This window comes from Bacillus rossius, chromosome 18, assembly GCF_032445375.1.
Source record: "Bacillus rossius redtenbacheri isolate Brsri chromosome 18, Brsri_v3, whole genome shotgun sequence".
Classification (NCBI taxonomy): Eukaryota; Metazoa; Arthropoda; class Insecta; order Phasmatodea; family Bacillidae; genus Bacillus; species Bacillus rossius.
The window spans coordinates 28,254,728-28,270,720 of NC_086345.1; the positions used below are offsets into that span (position 1 = coordinate 28,254,728).

At 38.5% G+C, this 15,993-nt stretch overlaps 1 protein-coding gene across 1 annotated transcript; it reads left to right on the forward strand.

Moving 5' to 3' along the window:
• Window positions 1–1,540: 1,540 nt before the first annotated feature.
• Window positions 1,541–14,855, forward strand: LOC134541073 (BAG domain-containing protein Samui-like). The gene is made up of 2 exons (XM_063384218.1): window positions 1,541–1,811; window positions 12,587–14,855. The coding sequence occupies exons 1-2, from the start codon at window positions 1,644–1,646 to the stop codon at window positions 14,357–14,359; spliced, it is 1,941 nt and encodes a 646-aa protein (XP_063240288.1). The 5' UTR covers window positions 1,541–1,643; the 3' UTR covers window positions 14,360–14,855.
• The last annotated feature ends 1,138 nt before the right edge of the window (window positions 14,856–15,993 follow it).

The window sequence follows — 15,993 nt, forward strand, 5'->3', positions numbered from 1 at the left end:
TCGACAAAAAGATCGAATTAATAAGTAATAGCTAAAATTTACAAAAAATTGTTTAAATATTCAAAAGTGGCATATTGGGTCGTAGCTAAGTAGGTACCATAGGAGAGTCCCAAGGTACCGAAAGAGAATGATACCATTTTCCAAAAATAATAGTTTTATTATGATGTAGAACATTCAGTGCCTTCCAATTCTGTTAAAGCCGCTCAACTCCATTAAGAAAATATGTTTTCAGGAATTCTACATACTGCAAAGTGTTTATAAATGGGACTGGACTTACCATACAGCACAGTTGGGGAAAAAAAGAATTAACTTATAGTTTTAAAAAAAAAAAAGCCTTTATCGTTGAATGAATTAAAAATTAAAAAATAAAATTTAAATTTATGTTTTTTCCAACAGCCAAATAATATGTCACAAATCAGTGTATAACTAAAAATGGTACTTTGATCTAATTTGTCTAAAATTTTCAATCAATAATAACAATATGACTAATTAATCAAAGTTATGTGCGCTGGAGTCGGATAATCTCACAAGCAATTAACCCTGTTGCATGGTCACGTGGCGAATTAAAGTTAATGATGACCGAGCTATGCCCTGCAACATAAAAATGACCCAGAGTCACGAGGGAAGATAATGAAAAGGAGTTTAATGTTGATGAAAAATAGTTACCAGAATTAACAAATTAGTAGATCAAAGCTGTTGGCTCCCCACGGAACAGTACGTCTACCATGGGCTGAGGTGAACTGTTGGAAGGTAGTTGCGTGAGGGAGGGTAACAAAGTCACCTCGTACCAAAATGCAAAAGAAATACAGTAAATATTTTCACGAGAAACTTGGAGACAAAACATATGATACTTTCCTAATATTAATTATTTGAATTAAAAACAAGTTACCAAAGACCCAGAGATACTTAAGTTAATTGTTAAAATAAATAATGAATTAAAAAATAATGAATTCTATTTAATACTTACTTGCCGTCATCAGACATTAGCCAACATCATGTATTTTGGGCGGATAAATATGGCGATGACAAAATTAAAAATAACGTAAACTAGGTACAGCATGCCGTTTCTTGACAATTCATGATTTAATCATTATTGTATTGCTTAAAACGTGAATATAGTTTTGCCCAGTAAGTAGTCCACGAGAATTAAAAAAAAATCCACTAAAATGTAGTGTTTTGCATTTTGGAAAATGTTCTAAACGAAGTGTACCTAATAATGTAGTTAGTATAAATTTTTTTTATTTCGATCTGAGAAACTATTATCACGCTTTGCTAAATATAATTTACAAATTATTTTTGGTTTTGAATTTTGGAGATATTGTAGTAAAAAGTAATTTGGAATACTTTAAATCATGTCATTTACTGGCTATTCTTTACTCCGTTTTTGTTAGATATATTTAGTTTTAATATATAATTTGTTTTTAATTTATAATATTTCATTATTAACTAGCACAAAATAGTTTGCTTCTTTGGCTTCGGTGTGTTCTAGAAACAATTAATAAAATGTTTTGCTATTGGTCGGTAGCTGACACGTTTGGTAGATTGGCTACCATTGGTTGTTATTGCTCGTTGAAAACAAGATCATTCTGGCAGATTCCATAAGAAGATATTATTGAATAAAGTTGAAAAGTTGTGTGGGTAGCATGTCATTTTCGTTTCGTGACAGACCAAGCTTGAGTGAAAGGTTACGCGGACGCACTGGTGATCAGCTACTTCAAGATTTAGAAAAAGAAATTGAAGAAGATCGGAAGATGTTTTTTGACAAAGGTCCAAGCTGGAATACAACGCCTAGGTCTGGATCATTTTCGAGGGTAAGTGAACGATGAATAATATATTGGATTGTTTATGTGTAGGGGTCCTACGTTGTCAAAATTCAAGTTAAGAGTTATTTGGGGTAACTGGTATTGCGATTACTAAAAAAAAAAACCCAAGTTTTTATATAAACTCGATTATGTTTTATGTTTTATCATTGCGTGATTGCGTACGGCGTAGATAGAAATAGAACTGCAGTGAAATAGATTCTAGGTGAACCAATGGGTGAAAAGAAATTAGATCACCCTAATTTATAATTATGTAGTCTATTGTTTCTATCTTGGAAGGTTGTAGAAAGTGATTTAGTAAACAATCCGCAATATCGTGATGAAACAATTGCCTTCAGTAGAACTCGCGAAAAGAATTTGGCACTCATACGTAACATAACTTTCTTGTCGTCTGAGCTTTTTGTATTTATTTACATTATGCGCGAACACGTTTGTTGTATCGATTTTACGGCTTGCATGGGAAGTGTGTCCGTATCCATTAACCTGCGATAGCCTTGATTATATCAATCATATGAAATTAAACTGGGCATAAGCTTATTATAGATTAGGTAACTTTTGAAGAGATTGTTTCAAAATTAAATTCTTAGTAATTATCGGACATAGCGACTTTTTAGAACGGAAAGAAAAAATTTATAAAACATGCGTTTTCTTACACTAAACACGTCCCTAAATTTACCCTGAAGGGATGGTTTCTTAATTATTACTGGTTTGTGAAAAATAACAGTTAAAAATTACATTACAATACTTGTGGTTCCATACTGCCAGCACCAGTCATTGTTTACCCATAACATGTATCTCTTTGTTCAACACACCTGTAGCCAGCTATGGTTAATTAAATATAGCAAATTCTTCCGTTTCATATAGTTTGAATTTTATCCCTGGATCCTGAATGCTTGATCCTGACGGCTTGAACTTGTGGTACATGATGCTTGCTATTTTAATTCAGTGTGTCAAAAGATCCTGTTGGCTTGATCCTGTGGTGCATGATGCTTGCTGTTTTAGTTCAGTATGTTCGAAGATCCTGCACATAAATTAAATCGCTAAATACAAAAGCTATGATTGTAGGTTGTAAAAAAATATATATATTTTTATTCAACTCATAATTCATCATTATATTTCAACATACTGAATTAAAACAGCAAGCATCATGACCCATAGGATCAAGCCTTCAGGATCCAGGGATAAACTTCAATACAATAAGGGAAGAATTAGCATATTTTTAATTCTCCATAAGGTGGCTACAGTTGTGTTTAAAAAAAAAAGATACACGATCGTGGGTAAACAATTACTAGCAGCGGCAGCATGAACACACATTTTCATTTTCTTTTTATTGTTATAAAAGAGCAAAAATACATGCTATATAACTTGTCATATCTGTGTAAAATAAAGTATACACACGTATAAATATTAAAAAAAAAAAGGTACAAGATACAAATATTACATATATACATAGGCCTACATCTACTATTATATTACAATGGAGAGATACACAACAATTTAACATAATTATGCCATATTCATATATTCAGATACACTATAATATGATCCATTTAAAAGAAATTTAAATAGGCCTAAGTGTTTTTTTAAAAACAATTTAGGATTATTTATCATTTTTATGTTATATGGGAGTTTATTAAACATTCTAACTCCATTACTTTTTGTTGAATTTAATGTAGCACTTTTATAAACAAGATTTAAATGAAAATCACTTAATACATGTATTATATTTATGAATATCATGATTTTTTTTTTAATGGTAAACACTATTTTTATGTATATTACTTAAGTAATAATTTATAAATATAAATACAAGGTACAGGCAAAATTCTCATTACCTTGAAGAGATTTCTACAACTATCAGTAGTGCGAAGATGCAACATAATGTGAATAGCTCTTTTTTGCAATACAAAAATTGACTGTAAATTAATTTTTTTATTCCCCGCAGCCAGGAGCTCCAGTACATCCATTATATCTTTTTTGTGTGTAAGTTTTCTTTATAATCATGTTTTAAAAGAGAAATTTCACACCAAAAATCTCAGAACAGTAGACATCAAGAAGTCCAACGTTTACACTCAGAAATTTAAGTGATTTTGCCCGAGAAAATCTGAAAACTAGAACATTTGATAATGTGGTTTTTATTTAATGGTTTAGATTTTTTTTATGTCAGTTGTTTGATTTTGTTTAAAACAAGCCATTACCGGTAAATCACGTATTCATTTTATTTAATACATGAAGCACAGGTTTCGAGTTTGTATGGAATACATGCTTACCAGCAAAATAGCATGCTTGGAAACAATACCTGCCACTCCTGTGTACGAGGCAAGTTGGGGGCTAAATGGAGGAGGGAACATACATTGTTGCATCCACACTAGGGGTAACGATAATCCCTCCAAATTAATTAATCTGTGATCTTACATGGCTAAGTTGCAATGAATTTCTTATACTGTCATTCACATTTGTTTATATTTTAATACTGGCTGGAAGGGGTCCGAACCCCACATACCTCCCGACATTGCGTTCTGCGAGAATTTTGTGGAACTACTCGAGAGACCTTTGAATCGCTTGCGGGCTCCTAGCAGCACTTGCTCTTAGAGGGACCCGCCTGGCTGTGGGTGAATATGTGTGAGCGGGATGAGTGCGACACTGGCCGATGCTTCTAGCGCAGTGTCGCCTCTTAAGCCCGGAGCTGTGGACTGGCACGCAGTTTCTCCTCGTGATGAGCGTGCGATAACCATGACATCACGCGGTGGAGAACTGAATATAAAGCTGATAATGTAGGTCCCTTGAGTGTTTTCAATAAACTGTACCAGGTATTTCGTGCCTGGAAAAAATTCTGAAAACACGCAAAGCCAGATTGATGGTGTCAAGAGTAAGTATGCTTTATTGCTTTGCTTGTGTTAAACCTCACGTTTTCATTTAGAAATAACTATACCACTTGTAAAATTGATGAATGTTGTTTTCCTTGTTACTTAGAATGGAGGATTTTGCATTTAAAACTAAATGGAAGTGGTTTAGTCAGTGTTTTAAAATGAGCTGTCGAATGATATCAGTATTTTTATTATTAAATATTGTATGTATGAGTTGAAAAGATTTTGCGAAAAATGTATAGCAATCAAAATAATGTTAAAAATAGTACACTTAAGATTCTCCAAATTCATATATAGTTGGATTCAAAATACTGGTATAGTTAGCAAGACTGAGAGAAATATTTCTTTTAAATTATTTTTTTACATACATGCACATATTGTCTACATTGCAAAAACAAATCTTTTTAATAAGATTTTGATAGTTGATGTCATTTAATAAAGGGCTGTGTTTGAGTAGTATTCGCTCAAATAGGTTTCGGGAAATAATAACATCTTCCTTGAATTGCTTGAAGTTAGACCATCAAAGATATAAATTGTTTGCATTAGCATACAGGTTTATGATAATATACATATTTTACAGATTACTGCGGAATCCTTATTTCATGCCTATGTTAATTTTCAAGTTTTTGAACGAATTCTTAAAACATATTTCAGTAAGTTGTAGGCCCTACTGTGGAAATAGATTAAAAAGAAAAACTCTTTAACAATATACAGAATACTTTGACTCGTGAAAAAACTGATTATTGAATTAAAATAATAAAGACATGGTTTATGGCTTTGAAAATCTTAGGTATTTAGTTGCACAACATGCTGTTTTTAAACTGATGGTAAATGAGCTTGGGTTTGTAAAGTTGTGTGTTTGGGGGGTCTGGAAAAGGAAGAGCACTGGGGCATGGCCCCCACATTCGACTACGGGCCCGGGACCCAGGATCGGAGGGGACGACCCCCCCCCCCCCCCCCCCCTCCCTTCTCGACACAATTTTACAGTCACGTGCCACATTATAATTGCATGGTTATTTTGTACCTACACTTGCTTTTTAGAATGTTACTTAACCGGAAAATATAGGGTATAATTATGGTTACTATTTTGTAAGTCCAAACTAAGCTTTATTTCTGAAATTATTATTTTTTATTTTTTTATTTATTTGTATTTGTGACATGCCCACCGACAGCTAAAACACTTTTATGGTGGGCACGAAAAAAAAAACGGAAAAAAAAAACTAAAATACAAAATACAGAAAACAAAAAAAAAGCTTATAACAACACAGAAACACAAATACATAAACAAGACAAAGAAAGATATATAGAAATAAGAACAATGACTAGGTCATTAACAAAAATAAAAAAACAAATACAAACATAATTAGTACAGGTAAAATCAAATTATTAAATGTTAAGAGATATTGAAGGAAAAATAATATAGCTATGACAGACATAAATCAGAATATATATAATTAAACACTGTTGGAATTCAAATATATATTATTGTAATTTGTTATAAGTCTATAAATAATATCATTATTAGTAATAAGAGTACACAGAGTAGAGTGTAAGCGGGAATTGAATTGAGGAATTCTTAAGGCAGTAATTTCAAGAAGATAAGGGCATCTGAATTTATGAATGTAACAATTATGAACAAAAAGAGCATCAAGATAGGCCCTACGGTCTACCAGAGGTGTCCAATTGGGGCGTGGGAGGTTCCTTGTAATAATTAAATCTATAACTTTATTTTGAATACTTTCGATTTTTTCAGTATCTGTTAAGTTGATACCATTCCAGATAACAGAGCCATATTCTAATTTTGATCTTTGATACTTTTAAATAACCACAGAGAGTATGTATATTTATTTCACACTGAGATAAAAAAATATAGTTACATAAAAGTAAAATTAGCTGTAGGTGTAGAATCTTTTAAAATTTCATTGGATTGAAAAAAAAAATTCAATATATTTTTTTTATTTTATTTGGAATTTGTCACATGCCCACCAACAGTTGTAGACTTTAGTGGTGGGCACTGCATGCAATAACAGGAACAGTTATCACTACCAGTGTATGGACTCCAACCTCCGTTGTACCATAGGAGGAAAACATCTACAGAAGGCCAGCAAACGAGAGCAAGAGTACCACACACTAGCAGTGATAATAACAAAACAGACGAAACACTTGGAGAACAGTTGAAGGAAAAATAATATAGATATAACAGACATATATCAGAATTTATAATTAAAAACTGCTGGAATTCAAATATAGATGATTGTAGTATGTTATAAGTCTATAAATATCATTGTGAGTATGAAGAGTACATATGTTTTTCTAGTTTGTAAAAAAATTATAATGGTCCCCTCCAGGCCTGGCTTATCCCTCGTGGGAGGCCATGGCACTGGGTAGGCTAGGGCCAGGGATGCCAACTTGGGGGTTTTCCCCCCCAAATTTAGGGGGAACAAAGCTGCAATGCTGTTTTTTTTAGGGAGTAAATTTATTTAGGGGGATTTTTTTAGCGGGTACATTATTTAAGAAAATTTTTGAGGGCGCGAATTTAAAGTGTATAACTTGAAAACAAAGTGAAGAAAGAACAGCAACACAAGTGGCAAAAATAATTTTAGCTCTCAAATGGGTTTACAATTACAACTTGAGGGATTTTTAATAGTAATCTAGGGGGATTTGAAGTTGGTCCTAGGGGGAACACTCTAAAGGAGTTGGCATCACTGGCTAGGGCCATAATTACTGGCGGGAGGAATGAGTGAGCGATGTGCCGACGGTATTGTGCCCGAATCGGGCGCCGTGACTCGTCACAGTCGCCCAGTGAGGGGGCAGGAAGCGTGGGTCGCCCCGCCCCCTGTCCACTCGTACCTCGTACCCCGTACCGCAGTCCAGCCGAGCCATCGTCGTACGACAAGTTTCACATGCATGCCGCAACAATGTCAACAAAAAACAATGGATATTTGAATGGGTTTTCTGTGTTAAAATTTACCCAACTTGCTAACATTAAAAATCTTATATTGTACGAGTATATCATTTATTTGAAATTTTACTGTTTGTTGATTTTCTTAAGACCATAAAATCTCTCTTGACGTAATTCAATGCTATAATTATTTCTCAAGAGAAACCATTTTTAGCAGTTGGTCACCATTTAAACAAATCATTCCCTAAAATTAATTGTTATGATTAAAACAAGTGCTAAGTCTTAAAATGTTTGACAAAAACGATGGAAACCAAGACGGCGTATTTCGATTACGACTTCTTATAAATAAAACTTTAATATTTTAAGTTGTTATACTGCAGAAAAATCTTGTTTCCAAAATTATCATTCCAATTTTTACTTTACAAAATAGTGTTTGAGGTATGTTTTAAATAAATTTTTATTACCTTACAAAGTGTTGTCTTAAACGTTTGTGTCTGGTGTATATCTGGCAATCGAAGCATACCGAAGCAATGCCAGTGCTAGTGGCATTAAATACCAATTATCCCCGTTCTAATATAGCACGCAGACGGATACGGAACCGTAATAATTTAAATTATCTCGGCAGTGCTGATGCTGAGCTCTTCCATCTGCGTAGCTGCGTGGTGGTAGCAGTGTTTGATTTATGTTCTAAATACTTTAAAAATAGTTTAAAATGCAATAATATCTATGGTGTTCTATTATCAGTTTTTATTTATTATTTATGTAGTATTTATTCAGAACTGATAACATAAATTTGATTTCATCTTCGCAAGCAACTGCTTCGTCAAATGGAGATTCTACCAATTCATATATATATATAATATATGTGTGTGTGTATATTATATATATATATATATATATATATATATATATATATATAATGATGCTTGCGAAGACGAAACCAAAAATATGGATTATCTGGGAATAAATACAACTCAAGTTTAATAGCATACCCTTGGAATCATAGCCCAGGAAACTGTTCTGCTTATGCTCACTGATATATTCTTCCATCGATTTACCCTTCAAACATCAGATATTTTCATAATCTTCCAAATAACTTTCCTGTCGACTTAACTATTTAAAGCTCAATACTAAGATAAATTAAAACTTCACATATATGTGTATGTATAATTATTAAATACCGTGAGGGCCAGCAGAATAGTATCATGGTCGGAATAGGAGGGATGCCACGAGACTATTCTGACTGGGCAGCCTTCTTTTCACAGACGAGAGAGCCAAACGCCCGATCGTGCATCTTCGGTTTTTTTTTGTTCGTTGTAAATAAATATGGCGGTGTTAATAGGATACTAATGATCAATTAGGTTAGGTTAGCTACGTTATAAATACTTTAAAACATTGTGGACGGTTGATTTGGTTAGGATAGCTACATTAAAGATACGGGAAAAAAAACATGATCTTCGGGGAACTTCGGGTTTTGGCTCTCTCGTTTGTGAACAGCAGGCTGCCCATCCTGACTGGCAACCCGACGCAGGGAACACAAGCGAAGGTCAGAGTACCGGAGTATCGCCTCGGTACCGTGCGAGGTACCGGGGAGAGGGACGCTAGTACCCAGGCGCTGCGCCATCGATCCTGGCCAGTCGCGTCCACGGTATTTCTGGTCGCCGCACGGAAATAGCCCGTCACTCTGTGTGCTGCGTCGCGCCTTGCCCCTGTTTTATCGCCGTCGCGTCGGGGGTGAGTTCCCTTTAAATCGTTTTTGCGTCGTCGTCGTCGATTCGGCGACGTTGGCAGACAACTTTCCTCTCTCTCCACACCTATTTCACCCGTCGTCCGCTGGAGACGTAAACGTGTAATGTGCGTGTGCGTGTGTTCCGTGCTTGTGATCGTGTGAACCGGGCTGCCGTGAGCCGTGGAATGTGGGTCAAGTGGATGGTTTATCGACCACCTCCACACTCTCTCTGCCCGGTCTGCCTGGCTGCGACGGGAACAGCTGTGCAGCCAGCATTCGGACCTCGATAACCATTACGTCATTCCTGCGTAGTAAGTTCTCTTTCTGTGGAGTTTAATTGCTTTTTAAACAGGAAAATCGATACACGCTAGTTTGCACGTAGAATTTTTGTTGGGAGAAATGTGAACAATTTCATATTTTCGTTTTTATTTATCAAATAGTTTTCGTTTCTTTGTTTTCGTATGTCATTTTTTTTTTGTTTCGTTGCACCATGTCAAAGAAATTTAAATACACTAAATACACACGTCAAGTTTGTATGAAAGACATTGCTTGCAGTTACACGTGTGAAAACTGGCATTTAAATATAAGCTACTTGTAAGCAATATTCTTTCGGCTTTTGTAGGGAAAAAAAAAATCTCGCCCGGGCTTCATATGATAATTAATTGTAATGCAAACACGTTAAAAAGTTTTTTTTTTTTTTTTAAATCGACGTGGTGACGTGAAATGTCAAATTTTTACCCCCTAATCCAACTAAAAAACTGTTTGGGAGGGGCCTGGGTTAGGGATAGACTCTTAAGTGCGTCTCAGGCCGAAGCCTATACGCTTTAACCATGCAGGAGGGGTAACATGCATCATGTGCTGTTTTCAGAAAGTAGTTTTGTTGGTTGGGATTTTGGGCCCCAGCAAACAGATTGAATTAAAAAAAAACCATTCCATGCCAAAATTCTGTTTTGAGACATGACGTAGTACTGAAGATCCCCATTTTTTTTTTATGAATCTATAGAACAATTTCACGTCACTAGTTCGTAGATAGTTCCACATAGTTCGTGACGACGCCCACAGATGACTGGATGACGGACGTTGGATAGTGGTGAGCTAGTCGTCCCGGCTCTCTGCAGCGGAGGTTTGGCAACAGCGCCGCGGATGTTCTTGAAATGTTTAGGTAAGGGGGGAAGAGGGAGTTGCGGGCGTCAAGCATTGCGCAACGACATATTCCCTCCCTCCTGCTCTCTCATTTGACCAGGGTCACTTGTCTCTGCCAATCAGCTGAGCGACTGACCATGCGTGGTCCAGCGGCTATCTCATTCATCTCTCCCCCCCCCCCCCCCCCCCCCCCTGTTTCCATTCATTTGACGTCTACGTCTTTTTGTGAGGGGGGGGGGTGGAAGAAATACACGGGTTGGCTAGCAATTGGGGAAACCTGGAAGTCTTAAGAAATTTGTAGGTGGTCAGGGAATCTATTTTTATGAGTTAATGAATTATTTAAATTAACAGATAATTGGTTTTGAGATGTACCAGTTCCATGTGCACGTCCTTTCTTTCCTCTTTCCAACCCTCCCTCCGTCCCTCCCTCCCTCCCTCCCTTTCCTTTTTTTGCCCTTTAGCTAGGCATACCAGCACTTTGACCACATTAAGTGATAACCGACAGTAGAACAATGAAATAACTATTTGCCTGTGTGCCTAAGAGTAGTAATTTTGAATTTCTAATAGTAATTGACTATATCCGTGGTCAGGGATATTTTTCCAAAACCTGGAAAAGTATGAGAATTTTTTTTTTTCACATGTTCGCTAGCCACCCTGTTAATGGAGTGTCCGGTCTGTTGGTGCCTTATGTTCCCGAAATTGTCACAGTTGTTAGGTTTTGGGAAACCTACGTGCAGTGTCGGTCTGTGCTGTCGTGGTGATGTCCAGATTATCTGTTTTGTATCTTTGTTGTCTTCCTCTGTCTCTGTGGTTGTAGACAGTCTGTATTTACTGTTCTGGTTGCAACTGTCTGTGCGCTGTGGTGGTGTTCCAGTTCCTTCCACGGAATTCTCTGTGCTGTGCGTGCATTCAACATCTGGCATCGACTGATTTTTGCTTGTTTTTCTCTAAGTTTGTGTAAATCACTTGCCCTTGCAAGAATCGCTCTAATAAAGCAGTGATGCATCTTGAGAATAGAGAATAATGTAACTGTCGAAATCCCATATTGTAAGATTTTTTAATACAAAAATTAATTGCCCCTTCCCCCCTCCCCCTGTAATAAATTCTGTTATCTACAGCCAAAGATGATAGTAATATACTGTATTTGTAAAAAACAGACACAGTGAGTTACAACCCCCCCCCACAGTCTGCTCATTTAAAGCTAAACTGTAACCGTTAAAACCATTTGACATTTTGTACTGTAATTACATACATTATTAACGTAGCTAAGGTACAGCACTCGGTCGTCTGGAACTCCTTGCAGACATTGGTTCGTCGCTCAGCCAATCATCCAGCCTTGTGGCCAGTCTGTGCTGCGATGTGATGTAGCGGCTCTCGCCACACGCGGAAGCCGTGTTGTGGTTGGGGACGGACAGACAGTCTAGATTAAACTAAACTATTACTGTCATGGCTGTGATTCATCTCAAATGTCTTTATTTTAGTAGCTGGTAGTTGAAAATTTACTTTTTATTGGTGGTATAAAACACAGACTGGATTTTAAATTTTATTTCAGGATATTCTCCGCTAGGAATAGTCGGTAACTAGTGGGACATTTTATGGACTATATGATGTAGTCTTTCACTTGAAAATTGAATTTAAGTCTATTAAATATTAAAACGAAAATTTTTATGCAAGAGATTAAATTCGTGAATTTAAAATGTTGTCTACTCAAGTTAAATATTATGTATTTGTTTCTCTTAACTTAGTATAACAATGCTACTAATGTTTATGGTTTATGTGGCTGTGCACAGGGTGACAGACCATTTAGATAGGCCTATTACATTTTTGTAACTTTTTCCAAATGTTAATTTTTTTTTTCATATCTGTTCAGATAGGTGATGATTAGAAGTTAATTTAAAATTATATTAAAGAACAAAAGAAAGGAAGTTTTAATTATATGGTTCTGGGAATTGTAATTTTTTTATGAAAAAAAATACTTAGATTATGTTTTTTTACCTGAAGTATTAACATGTTTCTGCAATTGTCAACATTTGTGTAGATACATTTTGGGATGGTAGTTTTGGTTTCAAAAGTTAGCCATTGAGCATTGAAATGTTTGTTATTGTAATTACAGTTAATGTTTTAGGCATTCCCGTTTGAGGACTCGCCGCGCCGCCAGGACATCCGCTCTCACCTGGAGGACCTGGCCCAGCGCCACCCGGAGTTCGCGGAGCACTTGCGGTGCCCCCCGTGGGGCGGCGAGGTGGGAGCGCACGGCAGCCGGCGGGACCGCAGGCAGTCGGGCGGGGACGACGCCCACAGCCAGGCGAGCAGCAGCGGCAGCGAGGCGGCCCCCGGCCCGGAGTCCCGGGGCGGGCTCGCCCACCACGGCCTGAGGAACACCGTCGACATAGGCCAGCAGCAGCACTCGAGCGAGCAGCCCAAGGAGTCGCGGGGCCAGAGGTCCATGTCCGCCCCGCCCCCGGACAGCCGGGGCCCGGAGCAGGCCCCGCGCTACGTCACCAGGCTCAACATCACGCCGTCGACCAACACGGAAGGTGCGCCGGCCGACCAGGGTAAGCCCCCGGTCGCTCCGAAGCAGCAGCCGCCGCCCCAGCAGCCTTCGTCGCCCAAACAGCCGTCGGGCGGAAATGTGAGGCACATACCGATATTTGTGGAAGGGAGAGACGAGCCGGTTCTGCCTAAGAATGTCGGCCCGTCCAGTTACGTCCCCAAGCCGTCACCTCCGCCGCCCCCTCACTCGTTTGGCAGGCCGATGTTCAACACCCACCATCACTACGAGCCCCAGACGCCACCGCAGACCCCACCCCAGGCCAGGAAGTTCCAGCCCCAGCAGCAGGCGCCCCCACCGCCCCCACCGCCGCAGCAGCAGCAGCAAGCGCCTCCCAAGCCACAGCCCCCGCCCGCCAACGACCCCATCTCTCGAGTGATGGCCGTGCAGAGGGACATAGACGAGCTGGCCGTCAAGGTGGGGGAGTTCTGGGGCAACTCCAGGAAGGACAAGCAGTACATCTACCTGGACGAGATGCTCACGAGGAACCTGCTCAAGCTGGACGACATAGAAACGGAGGGGAAGGAGAATGTGCGCTTGGCGCGCAAGGAGGCGATCCGGTCGATCCAGGAGTGCATCAACATCCTGGAAGGGAAGGCCCCCCTGCCGGAGGAGGCGGGGAGCGCGGAGCCCATGGAGGCCGGCGAGAGCGAGGCCGCGGCCGGCGACAAAGAGCCGGAGCAGATGATGGAGGTTGAGAGTAACGAAACGGGAGCGGAACAAGCAACCCCAGCTCCCGGTGATACGCCAGAAAAAACTGAGTTGGCATCTGTGAAGGCTCCCGAAGGATCTGAAGAGCCGAAACCGATGGAAGTGGAACCGACGAAAGAGGCTGTAGCCGAGGAAGAGAAAGCTATGGAGGTGGAGGAGAAAACTACAGACGCAGCTATGCCAGAAACTGGAAACGAGCCAGCGGGTGATGCTGAGGCTACAGGTGGTTCATCTCAGACGAATGTTCAGGAGCAGTCTGTGACAGCGGGGCCAGAAAAAACCACAGGTGCAGCGGAGAGTGTTGCGGAAGCCGGCGGGGAAAGCACCGACCCCGGTGCGGTGAAGGAAACCGCAGAGCTGGGTGCTTCGAAGGAATCCGGAGCAGCAGAAGCGAGCATGGAAGCCACAGCGGAGCCCGCTCAGGCTGCTCCGAGCCCCCAGGACGGGGCGAGCAAGGGCAGCGAGAGTCCGCGGCAGAAAGGCAGAGGGGCCAAGGCAAAGAAGGAAGGTGTGATGACGAAGAAGGGAAGAGCGGGGAAGTCTGCCGAAAGGAAGGGCTCGGTGGATGCCAAGAAGGAGCCGAGCGATGCAGCTTGCGGCCCTGAGTCCGGCGATGCGAGCAAGACGGCCGGCTAGGCCGCTCCAAGGAAGCGTTTTTTGGTTGTCACGTATTGTGCCTGCAAACTCTCGTTGCAAATTGCGCAGAGAATTTTCTACGTGAAGTATTATATTTATTTGTTTTACTGCTGTATTTCAAGTATTTATTTGTATGCTGTGTTGGTGATTTTATTTAATTGCTGAACAAGAATGGCTTTGAGCATTACGAGACTTAACATTTATAAAGTATCCTACGGTAATTAACACAATTAAATGAACTTTCCAAAGAATTTAAGTGGCTTTGATTTTCAGCTGTGATATTTTTTTTATAATCTAGCAGTTTGAAAATATTTTAATTCAGTCCTGTTTGTGTTTTTGAAAAGTACTTACGTGTGGTTTCTTTTATAAAATTTGATTAAAATGTCTTGTATTTAGATGTGTTAGAAGGTTGTAAATAAAATTTTGCTAAGCAAGCCCTGTAAGAATCTTGTAAATTAGGAAAAAGAATGTAAAATAAATGTTCCTTTTTATTTTATTTGGTTTATGAAGCGTGTGGTGGTTAAAACAGTCGTGGACGTATGCTGTTAGATAAAGTATCAATTAGTTTATGCTTTGTGCAAAAGAAGCAGTATATAATGTTACATTGGCTTACTGATAACGACAGTTAAATTCACATTTTCATACTGGATTAAACCGCACTGTGTTCAGACAACTTGCATTTGCAACTAGATCAGTGTTGCATATGTATATGCTAGTGTGCTGCGTATTTGAAGGGTAAATATATATAATATTTTTTTTCTTCAATTACTATCTTGTGGATAAAGATCATTCAATATTTTTAGAGGAAATGTTTAGGCCACTAAAAACTACTTACACAGGGTGTCTGCAGATTACGAAAGTAACAGGAGTTACAAAAAGTAAAAAAAACTGACAGACTGGTCATGAGTTGTGAAAAAGTAACAGTACTAAAGTCACAACTGTAGTTTCCAACAATCTTACGCTAACTTGCGTTTTTTTTTTTTTTTTTGTATAATGCCACACTTCAGGTCAGTCGTGCATCAAATACAAGTGTTTGGAAGATAGTCAGCATAAGGTGAAACTTTCTCTTGGAAAAGTTTTTAACTTTCTTACCTTAAAATTTGGATGTTCCTGTGAATTAGTTATTTAGTATAATTTTTAACTTTGTAGGTTTTGTAGATTTTTTCTTTACGACTTGACAAGTTTCTTAAAAATTCCTGAAATTGTTTGTCAAAGTATTTGTAGACATCCTGTTGCTATAAAAGGACAAATTTGATTGATCTTTGCCCTATTTTGTTTTACTAATTCTAAATTGCATAACTTTTGGTCCCCTCTTCCCTGTTAGATTTGCAGAACTTTGGATTATTTTAGCTTGCCAGCACTTTCGAAATGATATAAATCCGTTGAAAATATATTTGAGATTTTAATGGGTCCAATGCCCACGTTTTTGGCAATTGATTTTCAAAAGTGTGTGCCAAAGTGAATGTGTGTGCCCTAGATTTGAAGTGTGTGTTAGGTATTCCTTTGAAATGTGTCCAGATACATAAAAATGAAAGTACTCTATTAAACCATTTCATTACAGATATACTGCTCTTTTAAATACATCTGCCATTTGCTCTTCTCTACAGGTTTTTTTTTCTTTAATTACTCAAATG